General features: G+C 36.0%; 4 protein-coding genes across 18 annotated transcripts in view; 2 read left to right on the top strand and 2 right to left on the bottom strand.

Annotated features, from left to right (window-relative positions):
• The first annotated feature begins 846 nt into the window (after nt 1–846).
• Nucleotides 847–10583, top strand: LOC109597653 (nuclear hormone receptor HR96). The gene is made up of 4 exons (XM_049967512.1): nt 847–1774; nt 8698–8923; nt 9315–9743; nt 9803–10583. The coding sequence occupies exons 1-4, from the start codon at nt 1017–1019 to the stop codon at nt 9998–10000; spliced, it is 1611 nt and encodes a 536-aa protein (XP_049823469.1). The 5' UTR covers nt 847–1016; the 3' UTR covers nt 10001–10583.
• A 55-nt stretch (nt 10584–10638) lies between these two features.
• LOC109597651 (uncharacterized) lies at nt 10639–21198 on the bottom strand. Of its 4 annotated transcripts, none has more exons than XM_020013396.2 (15): nt 20312–21198; nt 20048–20260; nt 18971–19561; nt 18610–18918; nt 18129–18557; nt 14498–17865; nt 14230–14446; nt 13886–14176; nt 13669–13823; nt 13342–13609; nt 13018–13286; nt 12776–12814; nt 12061–12348; nt 11908–12006; nt 10639–11711 (listed from the first exon to the last, which is right to left on the bottom strand). In XM_020013396.2, exons 1-15 carry the CDS (start codon nt 20757–20759, stop codon nt 11034–11036), a joined length of 7662 nt encoding a protein of 2553 aa, XP_019868955.2. In that variant the 5' UTR covers nt 20760–21198; the 3' UTR covers nt 10639–11033. The 4 variants fall into 4 exon arrangements, with proteins under 4 accessions (XP_019868955.2, XP_019868952.2, XP_019868953.2 ...); XM_020013393.2 differs by having other exon boundaries at nt 11770–12006; nt 20312–21197; XM_020013394.2 differs by having other exon boundaries at nt 11770–12006; nt 20048–20254; nt 20312–21197.
• A 274-nt stretch (nt 21199–21472) lies between these two features.
• Nucleotides 21473–22543, top strand: LOC109597647 (WD repeat-containing protein 91). The gene is made up of 3 exons (XM_020013390.2): nt 21473–21819; nt 21872–22012; nt 22064–22543. The coding sequence occupies exons 1-3, from the start codon at nt 21576–21578 to the stop codon at nt 22513–22515; spliced, it is 837 nt and encodes a 278-aa protein (XP_019868949.1). The 5' UTR covers nt 21473–21575; the 3' UTR covers nt 22516–22543.
• A 77-nt stretch (nt 22544–22620) lies between these two features.
• The window catches only part of LOC109597627 (muscle-specific protein 300 kDa-like), a 118590-nt gene continuing 116694 nt past the window's right edge, over nt 22621–24516 (bottom strand). For all 12 annotated transcript variants that reach the window (XM_049967578.1, XM_049967581.1, XM_049967580.1 and 9 more), the window contains 2 exons: nt 24433–24494; nt 22621–23692 (listed from right to left, as the gene is read on the bottom strand). In XM_049967578.1, coding sequence (XP_049823535.1) covers nt 23458–23692; nt 24433–24494 — 297 coding nt within the window. In that variant the 3' untranslated portion in view covers nt 22621–23457. The remainder of the gene's footprint in view (nt 23693–24432; nt 24495–24516) is intronic.

The following is a 24516-nucleotide window of genomic DNA, read 5'->3' as shown; positions in this document are numbered from 1 at the left end:
GTAAATTTATTTGAACAATCGACTCAGCAAAACAAAGTGTAATACTTTTAAATTGTTTAGTAATTAAGAATGCGATTGCACAATTTTATTCTAATTATAATAAGTAATAAACTTGGCAATTTTAAAATATTTTCAATTTTCTTAGTATGGTTAGTTTTTGATTTACCTAAGTAGGTTATGGAGAACAGAAAAGGTATTGATTTGAAAGTTTTATAGTAATTATAATATAAAGTTTTAAATTTTAAATATCTATTTCCATTCTCCAATTTTTAATGAATAATTACGATTAATCACTCTGTATGTGTGTATATTAAAAATAATTTAAATATAATTTTTATTTAAAATTATTGTTCATTATATTACATTAATTGAATGTATATTTAAATTTAACTTGTGTTTAACTTGCGTTAAATTTTTAGTTGTTTGTGTAATTAGGATCGAGATAAAATTTTCTTTTATTAGAAAAAAATGTAAAATGTTAATTTTAATTTATAGACGTCTCATGAATGTTAAAAAACAATTTAACATATAAATATTTAATTACCATAAGTAACACAACACGTGTGTATAAGTAAATAAAAATCTGAATATTACACAACATTTTTGTTGTGTTCATAATAATATATGAAATTATTGATTAGTAAATAGTTTAGTATATACAAAATAATATTTAGTAATAAATGTGGTGAAATCCACATTTAGAAAAGAATAAGGGGATTTACACCACAATTACATTCCAATTCGAATTCGAAGTTGCAGCCAACCGTAATGTAGTAACTTTTCTCCTACGCACAGGCCAGCATCTGACAAAATTGTCACCAGTCCAAGGTCATATCACTTCATAATAATACCTATCAAATTAAAATCTATGATCTTCAATTTAATCAGAGAATTACAATGAATGGTGGAACGACAGTAAACTTTTCGGTCCACAATTGGCTGAATTCCAGCTGACAGCGCCCCGATGTGAACCGTGTGTTGTTTATACGCAGTTAAAGATAAATAAATACGGAAAGATGAAGGTGAAGGTGGACTCGAAAAAATGTGGTGTATGCGGCGACAAAGCGCTTGGCTACAATTTCAACGCGGTGACATGCGAGAGCTGCAAGGCTTTTTTCAGAAGAAATGCCCTGTTGCAGAAGGAGTTCAAGTGTCCATTTGACAACCGATGTGAGATCACCCAGGTCACCAGGAGGTTCTGCCAGAAGTGCAGGCTTGACAAGTGTTTCAACATAGGCATGTGCAAAGACTTGATCATGTCGGAACAGGACAAGGTACTCAAGAGACAAAAAATTGAGGAGAACAGGGCCAAAAAGAGGAGCATCGATGGTTTCAAATCCGGCTTTAAAAAGATCAAGAAAGAGAGGAACTCGACAGATGCAGAGTCACAGGAGACTGATAGTTTTAATGGTGCATTCACTGACTCCGATTCTAAGGAAACTGTTATGTCTGACCAGGGATATCAGCCCAATAATCAAAATGTTGGTGTCATTAACTATACGAAATTGGACAACAGTGTGGCCTCCCCAAACGATTGTTTGGTGTCATCAAGTGATGATATTAGAAAAATTATGAGTACAGGCTCTGAGTTAAATACACAAACGCCCAAATTAGTGGAAAAAGAGCCAAGTGAAGTGGAGAATCATTTGTTAGACAATTTAGTTAACAATAATGACCTTAATTGTAATAATAATAGTGAAAATAATCAAACAAGTGTTGCTGACAGTAAACATAGGTTGGATGTCACAAAAGATGTGGTAGAGGATGTTCAAAGGTAATTTTTATTTGCATTACAAAAGGAATCCAATTGGATTATTAAATTAATACCATAATATTAAAACTAAATATTGTGCTAAATTAAAAACATCACATTGGTGAATATGTATTGGTAGTGGATTTATCACCTGTATTAAATGATTTATGTCACTAGGTTTTTTCTTATTATAGTTCACTATGTCAAATATTTCTCAATGTAATCAAATTATCCATAATATTGTTAAAAATATTTAATTTTCATAATGTAAATTTAAAATTTAATGCCAATTTAAATGTATTAAAGTTATCCCGTTTCTACAATTGTATATTGAAACACTATCAAAATGCAATGTTTAAACACCTGTTTCAAATATTGCGAAAAACGCATAGTTGATAATAAAAGATTATTATTTTATAGCACAACTGAAATTGTAAGTATTTAATAATTTTTCCATATTGCATCATAACTGAATTGAAATATACTCTAAAAAATAATTAATTTATAAGAGTGACTATATTAAATCTTTTTCTTCATTCACATTACAAAGTATTGATTGTGATTAAACATAAATAATAATAATAACACCTTATCAGTAATTAATTTTTGTGATATATATATATATATATATATATATGATAGATTAGCGACTATTAATCTGTCATTTTAGTTTGATTAAAACACTAAATTCACAATACTACGCTTTATTACAACAAACGTACTTTAACCCTCGACATCTAAAGCTTGACTGCCTGGTTCTTTCTTAGGAACTGCCCCGATTATTAAATGTAAACAAATACTTCAGATTTGCTTATAAAACAAAACTAGTCTAAATAGATGTGAGCACGTCGCATCGGTCCATCGGTGAAGGTGATGACGTAAGCTAACACGGCCTTCCTGACATGTGGGGCGTCCTCGCACCTTCCGCAGTTTTGCAAAGATTCACCTGACACCGGTAATCTGTAAACATTATAACAGCAGTACAAGCTCAAAATATATTCGAAGAACTAAGTCTAAACCTTATTTCATTTAACAAAATAGACTGTTATGTGGCACAGTTAACAACCACTAGAAGCTCAGAGGCGGTTCAACCATCAACAGGTCTGTTACACCCATGACTCTCAAGTGCTATCAAAAGATACCATATTCTAGCCAGGAGCTCAGAGGCGGTTCAACCACTACCAGGTCTATTACCCGCTTGTCTCACAGACCCAGAACACAACAATCTAAGCCTGCAGAGCAGGGACCTTAAAAATAGCCTGCCGAGCAGGAACCTTTAAACATAGCCTGCAAAGTAGGGACCTTAAACATAGCCTGCAAAGTAGGGACCTCAAACATAGCCTGCGACGCAGGGACCTTAAAAATAGCCTGCCGAGCAGGGACCTTAATCATAGCCTACTAAGCAGGGACCTTCACATATAGCCTGATACACAGGGACCTTAAACAGCCTACTAAGCAGGGACCTTTACACACATTCACACATCAATCTTATTAAATAAATCTATATCCATCATACCTTATAGAATTTCTGTATCTGGCCAGGTTCGTAACTGTTCATGTGCCGCTATTGTAGTTCTACCTCGGCTGCCAATCCTTCGGAGAGCATACCTCTCATTAGGTAAACAATGCGTTACCTCAAAGGGTCCGTGATACTTTGGTTTCAATTTTCCTCCATTCGACAGCTGACTATTTTCAACAACAACTTTATCACCAACAGCGTATGGTATTGCCGGCACTCTTTTCTTATTAAAGTTTGTAATTGTTCTACTGGTTACTTCGCACACGCGACTGTGAGCTTGTTGTCTAAGTATTTCAGCGTCCACATCACTTGTCTGTATTGGCACACCATTTAACAGTTCGTTAGTTGCTCTCAGACGTCGATTTTCACCAAACATTAATATCCACGGCGCGAATCCTGTCGATTTGTTCACAGTTACATTAAAATCGTCCTCAATATCAGGTAGCACTTTTGTCCATTTATTTTCGTCTTTTTCATTCAACACAGCACGCATCGCATTAAACAAACTTCTCATAACGCGTTCCACTTGTCCATTACCTCTAGGAACTCCTGTTGCAATTAGGTGTAGCTCAACAGAGTTATCATTGAGAAATTCTCGAAATTTACTCGCTACAAATGCTGTTCCCCGATCAGCTATTATTCGTTTTGGTCGACCCAATTCCATAAATAATGCATCTAATGCCTTTATAGTACATTCGGCATTTTTTTGTCTAATAGGACAAAATCGCACAAATTTAGTAAAAGCGTCTATAACCACTAAAATTTGAGTGCATTTATTAGATTTGACCAAAGGTCCGGCATGGTCAATATGCCACGTATCCATTTTACTTGAAGGTTTCGTTTTCTGTTGACACAATCCACTCCGTTTTCCAGTAAAAGATTTACCCAACACACACGATCTACAATTTGCAACATATTTGCGTACTGTTTTACCCATGCGTGGCCATATTAAGTCCTCACGTAATTTCATTAACATTTTATCAGCACCAATATGAGACGAGTTATCATGATACAGTTTCATTATCTCTAGTCGAGCTGCTACAGGTACAAAACAACGTTCGCGACCATCATTTGAACATTGTAAAAACACTAAATTGTCTTTCACTATATATCCCGTCTCATGATGCGTTTTGTTTATTATTGTCTGACAAAACACATCCTCTGATTGATATTCACAAATTGTCTTTGGTTTGTTAGCAATAATTCGTGCTGCTAAAATTCGTTTTGTCGGAGATGCTGTATTTCGACTTAAATAGTCGACATGTGCCATTTTATGTCCTGGTCTATATTCTATATCAAAATTAAAGTCCTGCAATTTTATCCACCATCTTGCAACGCGGGGGTGTAGTTCCTTTTTGAGTGCTGTAGCCCTTACTGAATTACAGTCTGTATAGATTGTAAACTTTATACCATACAGATATGTGCGAAAATACTGAGTGGCTTCCACTATCGCTAGAGTTTCCAAATCATAAGAATGATATCGCGATTCACAATCAGTTGTACGCCTAGAGTAATACGCCACTGGATGAAGCACATTATTTAAGTCTTTTTGCATAAGTATGGCACCCAATCCAAGCGAACTCGCGTCTGTGTGTAGTTCGGTAGTCAGTTCCGGATCAAAAATGTTCAAAATCGGATAAGAAGTCAATCGTTTCACTAAATCCAATCGCACATTTTCACATTCACTTGTCCACTCAAAAGTTTTTCCCTTACGTAACAGTGCAGATATCGGTGCTGTCAAAGTTGCAAAGTTTTTCACGAAACGTCTAAAGTATCCAGCCAGTCCTAATAATTGACGAACACCTTTTACATCTTTAGGAGCTGATGTTTGAGCGAGCGCGTCAACTTTTCGCGAACTAGGTTTTACCGTACCGTTTTCGATCACAACACCCAAATATTCCACAGATGTTTGGAAAAAGTTACATTTTTTTATGTTTAAAACAAATCCGGCCTTCGAAAGGGCGTCAATGACCTTTCTTAAGTTCTTAAGACCTTCTTGAATGGTTCGAGAGGGGCACAACACATCATCAACGTAAACAAACGCAATATCGTCTTTAAGTGGTCCAAGGGCTTTATCGATGGCACTTTGATAACACGATGGGGAGTTTATAAAACCAAACGGCATTCGATTGTACTCGTAAAGTCCATCTGGTGTCACAAAAGCAGTTATATGTTTTGAATTCTCTTCTATTTCAACTTGGTGAAATCCCGATTTCATATCAAGAGTACAAAAATATACAGCTTTGGCAAGGGCGTCAATCTGATCTTGTATCCGTGGTAGAGGATAATTATTACGTAATACTTTTTTATTTACGTCACGATAATCTACACATAATCTTGTGTCTCCGTTTTTCTTTTTGACAAGGACTATTGGGCTTGCATAAGGAGATTCACTTTGTCGTATTATTCCACTCTCAATTTGTTCTTTTATTATTTGTTTCACTTGTAATCTTTCGCCATATGACAAATGACGGGGTTTATAGGCCACTGGCTGTAGATCACGTAATGTTATTCTTAACTTGTTTGTTGTTACTGCGGCCGGTGTTTGACTTATTCCATTTTGGATTATTGTTTTTATTTCCTTAATAACCCACTCGTCCAGTCCTGACAAATTTAAGTCATTTTCTTCAAACGCGTATATAGCACAAATTCGTTGCCTATCACTATGATCATATACAATGTCTACACTGTTTGCATTAAATTCAATTTTAATACCTGGTCGTTTTAAAACATCAAGTCCAATTAAAGCGTCAACATCACATCCCGGAATTGATCCATCTGGCACAATTAGAAAATCAATTTCTAATGTCATGGTTGGTGTACACATCACAACACTACTGCGACCCAGAGGCTTCATAACACAATTTCCTACACCAGACAGTATTTGGCAATCCGGTTGAATTTGCAAGTCTAAGGCTTTCGCTATTTTTTCGTGAAGTATTGAGACATCTGCACCTGTGTCTACTAAGTATGCTATTGAACTGATCATGGAATTGTTAGTAACCGTAGCTGATGGAAATGAACGGATAAAACGAGTGTTTTTTGCCAGGAGCACTCGTTTTGATGCCTCATGTCATTGTTTTTTACTATAGCATGTATCTTCTGAATGTCCATTCACTCCACAGATGTTACAAAACTTCTTATTTGCTGAGGTGTTGTTGCCAGACGAAAAATTTCTTTGATGTACTCCAGAAGGACCCGGCTGTACCTTTTCCGACATATTCTGTATTTTTTCCGCATTTTTGCAATCCACTGCTTTATGTCCATAGCGTTGACATCTTCTGCAGTTTCCTTGAAACGAACGCTGATCACGAAAGCTATACGGTCGTTTTCGTGACAATTCACGCTCTCGCACACCAGCGTTCAATTTATTCGCATCACAGGTAGCCAACAGTTTTAATAGTTCAGAATCACATGTAGGAGCTAGCAAGGAGATTCGATTTTTCACTTCTGTGTTTTGAATATCGTATTCAACAAGACTTAACACAACATTCCATGGAAAGTCTGAATAAAATCTTCTAATTGCTGTTAATTTGGCGTTACCGTATTCTACTAGTGAATCAAAACTTGAACTCTTAATTGCTAAACAATTTCTGATACGAGTAGCAGGAGTACCTAACTCAGGAAACGCAATTTCAAAATCTCGTCGAAAAGAAGCCCAATCTCTAATAATAGGTTTCCAATGTTGATAAAAGCGTGCTGCACGTCCTCGTAAAGCATGACCAGCTTTTAAAACAATAAGAGTATCGGATATTTCCAGCTCCTGTTGGATCCTAGTAACATCATCCATCCACTCAACCATAGTAAACGGTGTATCATCTGGGTCAAAACTTGCAAGTCGAAACTGCGCCGCCGCGGCACTTACACCTTCTGATACTGAAGCGGAAACAGGTTGCGTCTGCGCAGTCACCCTCAATGTTGCTTGAGTAGTTTGGGCGTTGGCCATTGTCGACAAAATTTCCATGATTTGTTTTTGGAAACTGTTGTTATTTTCTTGCTGCATTTTAAATAACAACGCCATATTATTGTCCGTCTCCGATACACTTTCGGTAATGTTCACAACGTTCGGACTCACTGCGCGGTCGCGTTTTTCACTATTGTCTGCCATTGTTCGTTCACAAAGAAACACAAAAAAAAATTTATTTTTTTTTTTAGGTCCTTTCTTCCGGAAATAATTCACGAGAAGATATCCCACTTCTGATGATAGATTAGCGACTATTAATCTGTCATTTTAGTTTGATTAAAACACTAAATTCACAATACTACGCTTTATTACAACAAACGTACTTTAACCCTCGACATCTAAAGCTTGACTGCCTGGTTCTTTCTTAGGAACTGCCCCGATTATTAAATGTAAACAAATACTTCAGATTTGCTTATAAAACAAAACTAGTCTAAATAGATGTGAGCACGTCGCATCGGTCCATCGGTGAAGGTGATGACGTAAGCTAACATATATATATATATATATATATATATATATATATATGAATATATATATATTCATTAGAAGTTTATGGAGAATAAAAAAAGGAATTGATATGAAATTTTCATTTACACCCATGTAAAAAACGAACACCCTGTAGAAAATTTGGGAGTATTAATAATGGTTCCTTATAGAATAGTTCTTGGTTAACGTGTATTCCAAAATTAAAATTTTCAGCATCAAAATCTAAAAATATACAGGGCTTTCTATTGAAAATAAATTAAATTAGAAAAGTATTTAAAGTTATTCTGTTCTCCATAAATTTCTGATGAATAATGAATAATAAGAGAGTCATTCATGTTAAGTAAATAATAATAATAATAATAGTAATACCTTATCAGTATATACTTTTATTTATAATTTAAAGGTAAATTACCGTATATCAGATAAAATCATTTTAGTATTTATTACTTATTTATTTCGTATTTCAATATCTCATTCTACAATTTCAAAAACTCACAACATGTCTTACTGAATTAATATTTTTTGCTATTTACTGAAACTACTTCATATTTAACTGAATAATTTTACTACATATTTTAATTATTTCAGAAAAATTTTAGATTGGCAACTAAATTAAACTGTTGAAGTAAAATTAAAATATTGTAAATTCTGTTGACAACATTTAATGTGTAAATTTGATGGGCTCAGTAAACATGAACTTTTTTCTGTTACTTGAGAGACCTTGATTCTTATGCGAAACATTGTAATTTATGACACTATTCAATTTACTGAATAAATATTAGATACTTTCGTTACGTAAGAGTTTCAAAAATAAACCACATTGACAATTTTGCATTTGATTTAAGCCAATTTACAAAGTAAAATTTTTTAAGTATCAGACACATTTAAAATACAATCTTAGATTTAACAATTTCAGTTATTTATTATTTTATTGATACAAAGAATATCATTAGTTACACAAACGTCTTGTTGCAGAGCAAACTCTATGGTGTCTAGCCCCATAGAATCGATCCTTGTGGAGGCGATTAAACTGGAGTACGAGGCGTACACATCCATAGCCCAATGCTTGTCCCATTCACGTGAATTGAACGATGCGGAAAGGGCGAAACTGAATGAACTGATCGTGGCCAACAAGGCTCTTTCGACACCTGTTGATGCCGAATTGAAAAACATGTGCGGGGGAGACAAATGCAAATTTAAGGTTTGACATAATTTAGTTTAGTCATCATAATATTACGTCAAACTTAACAATGCTAACGCAGCAATAAGTAATCGCTTTGCCATTAAAAATTAAATTTTATGGCCCATGTATGAGTACCACATTCCAGACATATAAATCGCAAAATTTTTAGTTATCAAGTTCAATAAATCACGATAATAATCGCAGTTAAAAAACAATTTTATTTAAAATCAAAACACTCTTATCTCGTGCAACGTTGAATCCCCGATAAAAATATTCGCATCATTATGAGTAATTTACTGTGTCACTTTGTTGTTGGCAGAAATGGAAGCACCATATCTCATTCACGTTTTTATCTCAATAAAAATGCTTAATTTCCTTTTCTTTGTTTAATAACACGTAATTTTAATAGGGTAACCCACAAAGAGCCCTAGAAGCGGACCCCGCGTTGGTGGACGTGATAAACCTGACAGCAATTGGTATAAGGCGCTTGATAATAATGGCAAAGAAAATAAACGCCTTCAAAAACATGTGCCAAGAAGACCAAGTTGCTTTATTAAAAGGAGGATGCACGGAAATCATGATCTTGCGCAGTGCAATAAACTACGATGCCAAAAAACAGACTTGGAAGATACCTCACAGCCAGGAAGAAATGAATTTAAACGTAGATGTGCTGAAATTGGCCAAGGGAAACATGTACCAAGAACACGACCGATTTATCAAAACATTCGACCCAGTTTGGAGGTCGGATGAAAACATAATTTTAATTTTGTGTGCCATAGTCTTATTCACGCCCGATAGGCCCAGAGTCATACACCAAGACGTCATTAAATTGGAACAGGTACTTCACTTCAAATTATTTTACTTTTTAACTTTAAAACTTATAAATTTGTTTTCCAGAATGCCTATTACTACCTGCTCAGACGTTATTTGGAAAGTATATACCCAGGATGCGAAGCCAAGTCGACGTTCCTAAAGCTCATCCAAAAAATTACGGAACTTCATAAGCTCAATGAAGAACTTGTTAATGTTTACGTTAACGTAAACCCCTCAGAGGTCGAACCTCTGCTCATTGAAATATTTGACTTGAAACACTGACCACACCGAAAGATTTGTAATTGTAATTATGATGTAATTAATTTTATTTTGCTCAGGTATTAATTTTAAAAATGTTCTTTGTAATTGTATTAGAAATCAAATTTACCTTATTGTAAAAAAGTTAAATAGATTATTTTGGTAGAAAAACTAGTTTCCAAGTTGAAACAAAACACATGAATTGAATTATTAATTATGTGGAAAATATGTACATTGGTATTGTGTGTAATGTGTGGTTAATTTTTAAGTATTTGATTCAGGATAAAATGCCATACTAGATCTAACATCACTAGCAATATTATATGCATTTCCAAAGACAAATCACTTACTATTAGATTCTGTTTATTTTATAGAGAAACATATTTTTTGTACATTGCCAAAATAGTACAAAGATGTTTAGTATGCCATGCGTCCAGTAATTTATATTTTAGCATTTTCTTTTTGGAGCTTTTTATGTGATACATATATTATATTTACGCAAAATATGATTTAACAATGTCAGTACACTGTTATTTATTTATAAGGTTTATGTATACAAAATAAATATAATGTTATTTATTTTTAAGATAATATAAATTTGTTATTACTTGGTGTTTTATTAAAAGTTGATCAATTTATTATAGGGATAATTAAAACAGCAATTATAATACGATAATTTAATGTTCTAATGGATCACTGAAAATATATACCTTAATTAGTAAATGCAAAATAAATTTATGTTTAAAAATTAAACGGGAGTGATATTACATAATTCAGTTCCACTTTAAATAATATAACTATCTTGTTACAAGATAAAATAAAATAATTACATTTATCAACATTCAAATTCTACAAAGCTTGTTTGTATTTCATCTCCTAAGCGTTGATATTTAAGTTTGGTAAACATAGAAACCAGTTAACACATCTAGAATGATGTCTCATAATCTAAAATATGACATGATACCAAACTAAATAAGAATTTTGCATGCAAACACCGATAGTTTCAGACCTCAATAAAAACAATTACGATTGCACTAAATTAACACGTTAGTTCTCCTTAAGTGTTGGGATAGTATGGTTGTTGTGGGGGCGGCGCATTGGAAGGATATTGGTAGTCTGGATAGGGCGCCCCTGCGGGCGGTGGTGGAGGGTACATACCTTGTGGCGGGGGAGGATACTGTTGAGGATATGGCTGGTGGTACCCACCGTAGATCGGCTGGGGAGGGGGAGGAGGTGCGTTATAGTCATAACCGGGCTGCGGGGGAGGTGGAGGATACGGTTGTGGCGGGGGATAACCCTGGTACCCGTAAGTATACTGCGGTTGTTGGTGGTACCCCATGTCGTACGGAGGTGGATGTTGTGGTGGGTACGCGTAGCCTTGCGGAGGCGGTGGATGACCTGGGTACGGCGGGTAGTTGTAGTAGTTGTTATAGCTGTAATCCTGCGTGCCCTCGGGTTTGCTTTGTTCCGTTGACGCCTGGGACTGTGCGGGATAGTGGGATGAGGTGGGCGGTTGTTCGGATACGTAGGTCACTTCGTCACTGTGATCGCTAATCTCGTGGGTTTCAGCCTCAGTATCCACTTCTTGTTGAGATTCTTTGTCTTCCATTAAACCTGGATCTTCCTCCTCCTCTTCTTCCTCAGAGGGTTCCACCTCATCTTGTAAGTGCTCTAAATGATCGTCAATACTTCCCATGTCATTTTTATAATTACTAGTAATACTGTCGAGGGTATCCTAAAAATTAAAAGTTAATTTAGTAGTGCGATTAAGAATTAATTTCCCTAATTATTACTTGAAAAGGAGCATTTTCGTTTATTACGGAGCTTGTAGTTTGCTCAAGTTGTTCTAGAGCCGAGGAAGAAGTCTGCTTCTTCTTATCCTCCTGTGGCACACCAGAACTCACTGTAGATTTAGGTGTCTGACTACTTACACGCTGAATGGAGATTTGTTTGTTTTTCAACATGGAAATCCTCCTCTGGATTTCCTCGGGCCCGTTCAGACGTTCTACATGCGGCTTAGGCTTATCCATCTTAAAACACCAAAAAGTGTTAACATAAGTTACACATCCTAAATGACAACTTACTTTATCGACAGGCGCAACTATGGAATGCTGCTCGTCCTCGCTGCTGCTGCCTCGGACGCTATCCGTATTCTCCTTCAGAGACTTCGCAATCTCGCTGCCAAGATTATAAGGCTTCGTTTTAGCCATTTGTACTTTCTTTGAGACGCTTTGAATCCGCGAAACTAGATTGGGCACCGCTTGGCGGATGCTTTTGACGTTGAATTTGGCCACTCCGGGTTGGAACGGCTTAACGATCTTCTTTTGCTGGTGCTGCATATGTGGGGGAATCACAGACAAAGATGGATTCACCTTAAATAAACAACATTTTGTTTATGGGAAGTTTTTATATTATTTTCATGTGCATTATCCAATTGTCAAATAAATGCAGTATCAAAAATAATTTCTGTTACTTTCACATTTTCAAAAACATTATTTGAGTCCGACATCTTGATAGTTAACAAAAGTAGTTCGTCATATTGATATTGGTTATTATCAATAACACATTTTAAAATGTAAACACATACACACAACACATGTGTAATACAGAAACATCATAACTAATTCCTCTGTACATTTCATAACTACATAATAAAGATATTATTAAAGGTAATAATTATATACATATGTATAAAAGTGCTGATAAAAATAAAAAACGGTTGCTGTTTTTACTTAAAATAATTTGAAGTAATACTACAATGTGTTTTACATCTTATTTGATCAACAAATTTTTACTTACATTTCCTAAAGCCCATAAGTTTGGTTGATTGGTCCACCTCTAGAATGTTTTTAAAAATTTTTAATATCTTAATATAAAAGTAGAAAAGTAATTTGAAAATTGATATAATACTTGCATTAATTCGTTTAGGTATTGGTTGGATGTAAAGATTTGTTTAATTTATTGTATAAATCATACGAAAATTTTTTATATGCACTGTAGACTTCGTAGTTTGATTAATGCCAAACAAATGTATTAATTACCTTCATGGTGGGCGGTAGTTGTGGCATAGGAGGTATCATAGGTTTGTTCATTTTCGTCGGGTCGCCAGAGTTGTCGTCTGCTTTGCCCTTAACTTTGATGGCGGTCTTGATGGCAACGATCTTGCCACTCTCCAACTGCATATAGACCCCTTTGGGCGACTTAAGTACGAGTACCTTCTGCCCCGCCTTCAACACGATGTTGCCTTTCTCCGGCTGATTCGTTGGAATCACCACGTCCAACGGCAACGTCATCTCCTGGGCCGTCATACCTAAAAAGAAAATAATTGTTAATATGTGAAAGTTTAATGGAAGGTGGTGGTATACCTTGTCGTTGCCAATGTTCGGCGGGTATCCATCGAGAGGGTCGCTCACCTTGTTGCATCGGTCTGACGGAGGCGACTGGTCTGTGACCACCCCGACCCATAGAGGCCATGCTATAGGCGGGTTGTCTAGCTGCTTGCTTCTCACGTTCGTAGCCTTTCTTGGCCAGACGTTTTTCCTGTGATGAAAGCTGCTTCTCTTTGCGATCAACCAGGAGGGATTCATGTTGGAACGGCTCTTTGTTCAACATTCGTCCATGCTTATCCAAAACCTAAAACGTAATGTAACAATTATTTGGTTTATAGTATATAACATTAGTTAAGATGATACCTTTTGTAACACCACATCAATGTAATTATCCTTTACATGTGACCAGTCTTTTTCCTCTCCTTCATCCTTTTTGTCATCCCAACACAAAGTACTTACGTCTTTCATAGTCAGATGAGCGTCCGGGTTACATTCATCTACTATTCTATCAGACATACCTAAAAGTCAATAATGATAGTATTAATTTAGTTTAGTTTTGGTTGCTCAAATATTTCATTACCTTGTTTATTAACCTGCCGGTCGTAAATCTTTTTCTCAAGACAATTATCAACGACCAACCTGTAGACGAAACAAGGTTTCCTCTGCCCATACCTGTACACCCTACATACAGCCTGTGTATCGTGACAGGGATTCCAGGAAGCGTCCAGTACTACAACTCTATTCGCACCCACAAGATTAATACCAAGAGAGCCGGCTCTCGTCGACACCAAAAACAAATGAATTTTGGGGTTCGAATTGAACTCATTTATCAGTTTTTCTCTTTCTAGAGCAGTGGTAGAACCATCCAATCCTAAAAACGCAATTATTACCTCTTAGGATCAGGGGGAGAGACTATATACTTACTGTAATAGCTGACATTTTTTGCCCAATTGATGGTGTCACCCGGAACGATATTCATTTGCAGGAAATGTTCAATCAAATCCAACGTTATCAAAGATTGACTGAAAACCAAAAGTCTGTCACCGAGGGCGATGCTTTCCTTTATAATACAGAAGAGTATTTCCATTTTAGCTGAGTTTTCTATCCTCCCTGGCACATAATCCTTTAACAGCTCAATTGCCTGCAAATAAAAATTAACTAACAAGTTCAACAATTTTTTTAGAAAAACTACCCAATCATAGGGAATTCCACTGTCTTCCTTCGAGTCCTTGCTAGGCATCAAAGAACTCAACTTAGGCAGCGGAGAGATAGACGGCGGCGGCAAAGGCTTCGGCTCGTTCTCCATCTTAAAATCGTTTTTGCCCGACATCAAGGAGCCCAACTTCGGCAGCGGAGAGATAGACGGTGGCGGCAAAGGCTTTTGGTCGTTCTCTATCTTCAACTCGTTCTTGAATTCGTTCTTCAACTTGTTGATCTCCTTTTTGACGTCAAACTTATCGTCCACCTCCTCCATTTTCGGTTCCAACTTGATGTCGCTGATAATGTTGATCTTCTTTTCGGAGCCGGACGAACTGGAAAACGCCGGCGGCAGCTTGATATCACTGATGATGTTTATCTTTGGTTTTGAGTCGTTACTGCTTTCGTTCTTGATCGAGCTCATTATTTGATTGGACACATTAGATTTGCTATCCTCTTTCTTTAACCAATTCTGATTTGAATTGCCGGCACTGAAATTAATTTGTTGGGAATTAGATGGTGGATTGTAATAGTTGTTGTCTTGTGGGCTTGAGAAATTTCCCTCCTGAGTGCCGGAGGTTTGTTGTTGTTGCCAATAATTGGATGCCTGTTGAAAGTTATTTTGTTCGAAGTTTCCTTGTGACGTAGTTTGTTGGAAGTTTTGATTGCTTTCGAATCCCTGTTGGCTTTGGTTGTAATTGAAGTTTTCCTGCTGATTAAAGCTGCTGCTCTGGGTATAGTTCTGCTGGTTAAACTGATTGGGTTGGGTATTTGTTGCACTTTGAGGCTGACTGTTTCTACCGAACTGAGTTTGCGACTGCTGACTGTAGTTTTGCCTTGGATTATTAAAATTTTGTTGCGTAGAACTGTTTTCAGTGAAAGATATTTCCGGATAATTATTTGATTGACTAAAAGTATGCCTATTAGGCTGATTTTGTTGATTATTAAACTCCCTGTTTTGGCTACTAGATGTTAAAGTTGAGTTTTCATTGTTTTGTTGATTGTAATTTTGGGTTGGTGTAGTGGGAAACTGTTGATTTGTTGCAGAATTAAAATTAGTATTCTGTTGTGTATTACTAAACTGTTGATTAAAATTCGTAGTCTGTTGATCATAATCAGATACCTGTCGATTGTAATTTGTCTGGTTGAAATTCTGATTTTGCTGACTTCTATTGGTGGTTGGAGAATTGTACTGATTAACACTTTGTGATGTCTGAGTATAGTTCAAATCAAGAGGGTTCGCAACTGGTTGCGCTGAAGGTTGATTATAAGAAATACTTCTTTGAGTGGCTTGATGACTAACAACAGTGGAGTTTTGTTGTTGTGTATAACCAGGGTTTTGTTGATTTCCTGTCGTTTGATTATAATTAAAATTCTGCTGCGACTGATTGTAACTTTGGTTTTGGAGGGACTGTTGGTTGAAATTTGTAGTACTTTGATTGTAATGTTGATTACCAGGTTGAGTCTGATTTAATCCCACGTTTTGTTGGTTAAAATTGGCATTCTGTTGATTAAATCCTGGATTTTGTTGGTTTGCCTGCTGGAATCCCGGATTTTGTTGATTTGTTGCGTTGTTGAAAGGAAGATTTTCTTGGTTAAATCCGGGATTTTGCTGATTAAAGGCGTTATTTTGTTGGTTAAAATTGGGATTCTGTTGATTGCCTTGCTCATTTTGTTGGTTGTAGTTTGGATTTGCAACGGATCCGGGTGCATAAGTGGCACTGTGTGGAGCACCTCCAGGTAGGCCGGGTTTGAAGTTAACAGGCCTCTGCTCAGGTTGCTGGTTGAATCCCTCTTGATTGGCCGAATATTGTGAATTACTATTATATTGATGGCTTCCAAATTGACTGTAGTTACTAGGTGGCGGCATGTTCTGACTGGAACCTCCAAGTGGTGTAAGAGATATTTGTCCACTGTTTATTTGATTCATCGTAGTTTCACGAGGACTTTCCCTGGCAGGCGTTAAAGTAATTTGATTCGAGTTCAAGTGAGCGAAACTCGATGAACTATGGCCTGTATTCATAGGAGTCAGTGAAATTTGACTGTTGTTTAACTGTTGATAAGTAGAAGTACCTTGCGAAGAACTCATGGGCGTCAATGAAATTTGACTTGAGTTCAGTTGAGCTAAAGCTGATTCTCGTGGTTTTAGTGGTGTTAACGATATACCTGAGGGGAGATTTGCTAAAGAAGAAATAGTGGCGTTCCCTTGAACAGTCGATTGATTGTCCAAGTTAAGGAAACTTTGTGGAGAATCCGCTTGTAAACTAAAATTACTACTACTTTCGTTGAAATTTGTACTTTGTGATGGAGTCGCATTGTCCGGGGGATATGTTTGTTGAAAGTTGGTCTGCTTTGGTGTGCTGGATCCAAAGTTGGTGGGAAATTGAGCATTCTGATCAAAATTATGCTCAAAGTAACTGCTGTTGCTATTACTACTTTGGAAACTTTGATTCTGTTGATATGATGAGTTGCCAGTAAAAGAAGTGGACTGTCCTGGCTCTGTAGGCGTTTTTTGTGATGAAATAGTGTTACGAAACGAGGTCGGCGCAGCCGAAGACACAGGTATTCCCAATAACTGTGTTGGAGGCTGCGACGTTTGGCTAGAAGCTGTGGGGTCGGATGTGCTATTGTAGGGCGTCACCGAAGCAGCAGGTTTAACATTTTTTGCCTTAGGAGTGGCTTTCTTTCTTGGCGACGGCGTCCTCTTAGGTTTGGCTTCTTTAACCGGCGTTTGTGTTGGGGTCCCTGTGATCACTGGAGTCGCCCCTGCTACTTCCTCCAGGTCAATATCGACAGCTTCACCTCCTGCACGTTTTTTAAGGAAATTATACAGCACATCTGGGTGGTTCCAAATTTTGCAGCAAACGGCGAACGCTTTCAAAGGATTGGGCACGGCTTGTGACCGCACAACTTCGTTCATGAACGTCTCGTAAAGTTTCCTTTGGAATGGTGTCATTCTGACGAGCAGTACGTACTCCTCTTTCTGAGGCAGCGAAGTTTGTAGGACGGTATGAGATCGACGTTGCACAAATCCTAACAACAACGAATGCAAAACGTGTGCCCGATAACGCATAAGTTTTATATCAGCTTCGGTGGAATCTATGCACTGTCCGTTCATTATCGGACGCTCGAACATGTTGCAAAACTCAGTTTTTGATCCGAGGTAATTTGGACGTACAAAATCAACCATACACCAGTACTCCATCAGATTATTCTGTAGTGGATATCCGGTCAGTACGACTCGTCTTTTGGTCGACATCTGCTTCAAGGCCTGTGAAATGGAGGCGTGAGAATTTTTTATTCGATGGCCTTCGTCGCATATTACTAAATCCGGGCCTGGTTTGATGAGGGCTTCATGTACCTCTGTTAACATCAGAATAATTTATGTACAATTTTAAAATCACTAATAGTTAATAATTTATACATTGCCAGAAGAAATCAAAATCTTAATTATTAACTTATATCCTAATTTCGTTGATCTCTGCTAAATTTATATTTTATTTAGCTAGTTCAAGAGCAACAACAAGTTCGTCATTTAAATATCATTATACAAAGATATATCAGATTTGATTTAATAAATGATTTTAGTCAAATAACATAGAAATACAATTATTAAGTCTACTTACGATCAAATAAGACTTTATTCTTGTTGTCATCCTGATTATCAAGGAGATGCGCCTTCTTCCTTGACTTTGGAAATTTTCTCAACGATAACAACCTAAACTGCTCATACCCAATGAGTAACACGCCTCCCGCAGACCGCCACGCGTTTATCACTTTGGCCCGGGCCGTTAACGTTTTGTGACTGTCATTGAGGACGTGCAAATTGAAGTTCCTAGGTCGCACTTCGCCGTGGGCGTTTAAAGGCGATGCGGGCGCATTTTCTTCCGTCGGCAACCACATGTTATACTCCGCCATCCAGTTTTGCAGTGTGTTGATGGGCATTATGCAGAGGATGGTCTTTGCGGGAGTGTGCCTCAGAAACACGTCCGAGAAACAGACGATTTGAAGTGTTTTGCCCAGGCCCATGGAATGTGCCAGTATACATCCAAAACCTGAAATACATTTTGTTAAATTTTGTGATTCTATTTAGCGTCATTGTCTAACCTGATGAGCCCTCGAACCGACTGGTGCTTTCGACGACGTTATCGTAGAGGAATCGTACCCCTCCAACTTGATGCGGCTTGATAATTCGTGCAATTTGAGGTGCAACGAAAACGTCCGGTTCGTTGTCGGGATGACCTACGTTGACCAGAATTCTGCCTTGCTCGTCTGGCACGTTAAACTCGTCGTTGGTGTGCATCCCCGAGTTGCTGGGATCGTCTTCAGTGTCATCGGCATCACCTTCAGGTTCCGACACCACGATGCAATCGTCATCAGATGATATATCGATGGTCGTAACCGGTGTATCTTTTGCTAAAAAATTAATTCGTGTAACGTGATTGAATCGATTTCTTAATAAACTTACCTTTGGGCTTCATTATGGGTGGCTTATTGTCCTCGGCATCGCTGTCAGACTCGCTGAATTGTTCCTGCTTAGGAATGATCGGTGGCAATTGCGCCTTTTTATTAACTGGAGCTATACTAACACTGGGTGTTAGATGGGTGCCAGGTTTCTTTGGAACAAGCAAACTTCTAGGATGTTTGGCAGCAGCCATTGGAGACATTGGTGGCTGGGGAACCTGTGGCGGCGGACCTTTCGGCAGTTTCATTAAATCGTACGGTCGTTTTGACAACTTCGTCATTGGTTTAGTCTGACCATTGGGCAGTTTCACTAATACTGTGTTACCGATTCGCGTGCTCGAAGATTGTCCAGCTTTGCTGAAGCTGTTTCCTTGTAGGAGACTTAATACTTTTTGCTGCGTTTTCTCTTGGTTCGCCTGTCTCTGGTACTCCCTAAGGATTTTCTGCTGCTCCACCACCCTTCTCACTCTTTCAGCTTCTTGTCGTTGAGCAGCCAGAGTAGCTTCATCCAACTTTGTCTCATCCATCACTTCTCTGATATTTCGTCGCATGTTTAAGCCTTTTTGTAAACCCGATTTGTCTTCTTCTGATGTTCCTAAAAATCACAATAAAACAACATTAAATGTTGGATTTCAATTAATGAACTTAAGTAAAATATATTTTATTGAAAAATTAATTAGATAACATTGAAATATTTATAAAATCTATAATCAAATATTAGTGGCAATAGATTATGAAATTTATTCATGTCCACACTTACAGGTTCTTAAACTTTATATAAATTATTTTAAAATATGCAAAACATTTATGTTTATAAACACAAGAATAAAAAATAAAAAAAATACATTAGAATTTAAAACATATTTTTTATCTAACAAACCAAATATACATTCTGTATTAAATAAGCAGTATTTTGATATTTATAAATATCTAGGAACTAATTCATGACCATGAAGTAATATTTGGAGTATTAGTCATGACAGCAAGGTGTAATAATTTTACATTTCTGTTTATATTATAATACAATTTGAAGAATTAATAAAATTACAAGTACAAAAATAATATTTATTTAATTGCTTACCAGGTTTTTTGGCAGGTGTAACAACAACCTCATTTTCAGTACTGACTTCAGCCTTCTTGGGTTTTTCCCCTTTTTTGACAGTCTCAAAACTAATCTCACCCATTTCTTTAAGTTTTTCCTTTATATCATACTCATAATCTTCATCAGGCTCTTGTTTAGGAGCAATTGGTGCCTCTTCACTATAAGCTTCCCCCTCAACCAATTTATCTGTAACTACACATTTTAAAATCACATGCTTTTAACACAATATACACACAAACAAACCTAAGAATGAGGAAGATCCCTCATCTTCAGAAATGTCATCTTTCCCAATAATGGGTTTATCACCTGAAGTATTTAAAAGTTCATTCAGTTCACCCTCGGACTCAATCTCAGATTCATCCTCGAACTCTGAATTATCTGTATCACTAAAATTATTTAAACTGGCAATTTCACGGTTTATGTCATCACATTTTTTAGCTTCCAGTGTTAGGTCCCCGGAATCTCGTTTAAACTTTTTTAGCGAGATCTGCGAGTCCGGCAGGGACCTCTTGAGAGTCGGCAACGGAAATTCGTCCTCGCTGTCCTCTTCACTGCAGCTGGAGCTCGCCTCTTTGACTTCTTTCGTCTTCTCCAAAGCACCACTGTCATTTTGAGGTCCCACCTTGGGCTCTTTCGGTTTTTCAAGTCTCTGTATTGTGACATCTCCCAGTCGCTGGAGTACGGGTTCCATAACGTGTGGAGAGTGGTCAGCAATATTTATAACACATTCATTGCGATTTATTTACGAGTCTTTGGTGGTAGTTTTAAATAAGCCGCCATTAATACGTTATTTATTTAGACCCGGTACAACAACGAAACGGTCCGTAAACATTTAACGCACGACGAGATTCACATTCTTACAGGTAAAACATCCGTAAAATTGGACAAATCGTTTGCGGCACTTTGTTTATTTGGGGAAAAATGTTATGATCTAACTCGAGTCACTAATTTTATAATCGCCATTTACTCATAAATTCACTAAATCTACAGGTATTTAGTTCACTAGGTTTAACAGCACACACATAACGGCCGGTTTTTTGTTTCGAAATTGAATTAACAAGTTGTTAATTTACTAATATGAGCTAAGTTTACATTAAAACACCATAGAAAATGGCATTGTCCATCTTTGCTAGCAAAGTAGCTCGACAAGGGCGCCACTATCGCATAATGAAAATATATAGTACATTCCGCAATAATATAAATTTTGAGTTATATATTGATTATGGGAATTAAAATAAATAATTATTGCATTGTAGTAGCAGAAATTTAAAAAATGGAAGCAACTGTATCGCATCTTCATTGTGCGTTATCTTTTTTCGTAATTTACAATCTAGATAACACATATATATTATTCTATACAATGCGTGTTCGATCCAGTAGTAACGACTGTCAGTGTCTGTCTGTCACAGATGTCATAACAAATACATTGTTTACATACTCAATAATCGTTACAATTAAAGGAATTTGACCTAATTTTTTCAACACAACATTTTAAGCAAAAATTAAAATGGCTCACACTCAATATTTAGATGAGGTTATAAGAGAATATTTAACATTTCGAGGCTTTGCAAGTACAGTAAAAGTGTTTGATTCAGAGTTAAAGTCAGACAAGGGTAAAAGTTTTAGAGTTGATAAAATTATTGATCAATTAATGCAGTTCATAACTAATTACGATCTAAATTCCTTGAGGGAATTGTGGGGACATTTGGACATGCACATGTTTTCAAAATTGGAAAGTCATTTTGCAACTGGTAAGTAAAACTTAACTGGCATATTTAATCGTTAACTTGCTTATATTTTCAGGTGTTAAGAAACTCGAAAATGCCGTATTAAAGTTGTATTTGGTCAATGCAATTGTTAATAACAAATCAGAAAAAGTTAATGAGTTCTTTGTTAAAATGACACCAGAGTTACAGAACCAAACTGAGTGGAAAGATTGGTTTGGTAAGTCTAATTTATTTACTACAGATAATTGTTTAATAATAAAAATTTTAGTAATCCCCTTCATAAAAAACCCTGAGGAGAATCCAACATTTTCTCTCCATTTCTCAAAACAGTATCAAGATACACTATTGGTGTCTCTTCATAATTTTCTTGCCTCAATCTTCCAGTACATGCCAACACCAACTTTAATGCAATATGAGGAGTATTCAAATAAAATAGCAAAACTGGAACAACGCAATGAATCTTTAAAAAATCGTTTGTCCTTGCTGATAGAAAGGGGGCCAGAATCTAGTGTTACCCCCTGTAATGTGGAGCCCCCGCCTCATTTACTGGACGATTTTTACATAATAGCTCAGGAGAATAATATAATAGACAGTCAAGGTAAATCTCTAAAAAATCTCATTAGAAATATGGGAACTTCATCTAGTCCTATTCTGGGAAGAAAAGACAATTCTGCTAATTCTAAAAAGAGGCTTGGAACTACACCAAGAAATATAATTTAAGTTTTAAATAAATTTAGTAAATGTTTAACTTGTGTTTTATTTATACAATTACTAATTTTATATGTTATATGTTTAAGGAAAGGGAGTAAAATAAACATCAACAAATTATTTTTAAACTATATTTTATAAATGAAAACATACATTATAATATCAAGATGCCAAATAAACTAATAATATATAACTTATTGCGAAAACATTCCTATTTTTAATGGGTTCTCTAAAATATTTTAAAGCGTATGTTTTTCGTTTAAAAGCAGTGAACTAAATCCATGTAATATTGCGACGATAAATTATACCTTACACAGCAAATGAAAAACAATATAAAATTTGCAAAAAGCAACAATAAAAATAAAAAACTAGTTATATAAGGCATTATACATGTTCACATATCCCCGAATATAGGTCCTCGCAAAGTAAATTGGGAGATTTTTACTTCACAAGAAGTGTTTCTTTTCTAGTTGCGTAACTTTGGAGAGGCAGCTACGCAAACCATTTCGGGATTGCTATAAACGACCCAAAAAGTGGAGAGATCTTTTTGCGTTGTTAATATACAATACTTCGGGGCAGTTTCATCACAGAAAAATTAATTTGTTTGCGTACTAAAATGTTCCACTCCTTTAGTACACAAACTGTTTAATTTTTACACAACCTTTTACATAAACAACGATATAAAATATATTAAATATTTTGTGCTTTCCCCAATATACAGATAAATCGTTTTTAATTTACAAGTTTAATATTACAAAAACTACGCTATAATATAAAGAATATTACAAATCCTAGTCATATATGTATACAATTCTTTGTATATGTGTTAGAATGGAGCTTTGCCTGGATAAAAAATAAGTCACATATTTACAAAAATAGTACAAAAAAAATTAAGTAACTAATTCAATACATAAATAATAATTGGAATGAATAAATCAATAGTTGAGTATTCTCTTAAATGGGCGGTGGTCCGTCCATATATCTTAATGTCGGCGTCAGATGGTTGGCCAAATTGTTAACAATTGAACAAGAGTAGTCATCTTCTGAATAGGGTACAAAAGATGCTGCACCAAGCAACAGCATCAACCCGACTTGAATAGGGAACGAAGCTCTAACGACACGTCCCAAAAATCTGCATCCTCTTCTCAACGTCGAGGTGTTGATGTTCTCAGATTCGTCAGAAGAACCACTTGAAAATAAAAATATATTTGGTTAAACAATGAAAGGCAAAATCGTGTTACATCAGATTCGGTTAGTGCGTGCATAGGATATTAGAATGTGTGCAAATAAATGAAGGACCAATGATTCCATGTTAATTATCTGAAAAAGTCGTTTCATATTATCTAAATTTCCAACAAGATTTGCCACATAGAATGAATGAGTAATTAAAAAGTAATCGAAAAAATAACTTACCAATAATCATTTTTAATCATATTAACTTAAATTACAATTAAAGACACCACGCGGACACGTTGAAATACAGATTCTGTTGAATTCGCTTGTGTCTTTAACTACCAAAATAGATTTTCTCATGAGAGGGGCTTTAATAGAAATATAAATAACTTGAAAAACGTTTTGAGTAGTTTAAGTTATTTTTGACTTTAACGACAAAGTGTATTCGTTAAAGAATATTGAAAAGCTCTGAATATATTAAATATAAGATGTTTATAAAGCTAGGATTAGTTAATATAATTATGTTAAACAGCATTGAACAATGAGCAATGAGTTTTTATATTCTTCTCTTTCCTAAAAACAAATATAATTTATAATCCGTTTGCGACTCTGCTTATTGTCCGACACTGTAACTAAATAAGCATGCAAAAGCTAAACCTTGCACCACCACATTTCCAAAGGTAATGTGTAATGTGTTGGTATTTCAGGTCTATGTAAAAAAATAATGAAAAAATATTAAATAAAAAAAATATTTACTTGTGAGCGGTGTCGTCTCGTGCCGATGTACTTGGTTCATCCTTGCTTGGTTGGTCCAGAAGCTGTCCAAAACGCAAACCAAAA

The sequence above is a fragment of the Aethina tumida genome, chromosome 5, assembly GCF_024364675.1.
Source record: "Aethina tumida isolate Nest 87 chromosome 5, icAetTumi1.1, whole genome shotgun sequence".
NCBI classification, from domain to species: Eukaryota; Metazoa; Arthropoda; class Insecta; order Coleoptera; family Nitidulidae; genus Aethina; species Aethina tumida.
Note: the sequence above shows the minus strand (reverse complement) of the source record. Positions and strands in the feature narration are given on the sequence as shown.

Excerpts from the sequence above, each read along its gene's own strand:
- LOC109597647 (XM_020013390.2), top strand. The coding sequence starts at position 21,576 with ATGGCTCACACTCAATATTTAGATGAGGTTATAAGAGAATATTTAACA. Across the intron at positions 21,820-21,871 it reads GGAAAGTCATTTTGCAACTG|GTGTTAAGAAACTCGAAAAT; the intron begins GTAAGTAAAACT and ends TTATATTTTCAG. Across the intron at positions 22,013-22,063 it reads TGAGTGGAAAGATTGGTTTG|TAATCCCCTTCATAAAAAAC; the intron begins GTAAGTCTAATT and ends TAAAAATTTTAG.
- LOC109597653 (XM_049967512.1), top strand. The coding sequence starts at position 1,017 with ATGAAGGTGAAGGTGGACTCGAAAAAATGTGGTGTATGCGGCGACAAA. Across the intron at positions 1,775-8,697 it reads GTGGTAGAGGATGTTCAAAG|AGCAAACTCTATGGTGTCTA; the intron begins GTAATTTTTATT and ends GTCTTGTTGCAG. Across the intron at positions 8,924-9,314 it reads GAGACAAATGCAAATTTAAG|GGTAACCCACAAAGAGCCCT; the intron begins GTTTGACATAAT and ends TAATTTTAATAG.
- LOC109597651 (XM_020013393.2), bottom strand. The coding sequence starts at position 20,759 with ATGGAACCCGTACTCCAGCGACTGGGAGATGTCACAATACAGAGACTT. Across the intron at positions 20,261-20,311 it reads GGGATCTTCCTCATTCTTAG|TTACAGATAAATTGGTTGAG; the intron begins GTTTGTTTGTGT and ends TAAAATGTGTAG. Across the intron at positions 13,610-13,668 it reads TTGATGTGGTGTTACAAAAG|GTTTTGGATAAGCATGGACG; the intron begins GTATCATCTTAA and ends ATTACGTTTTAG.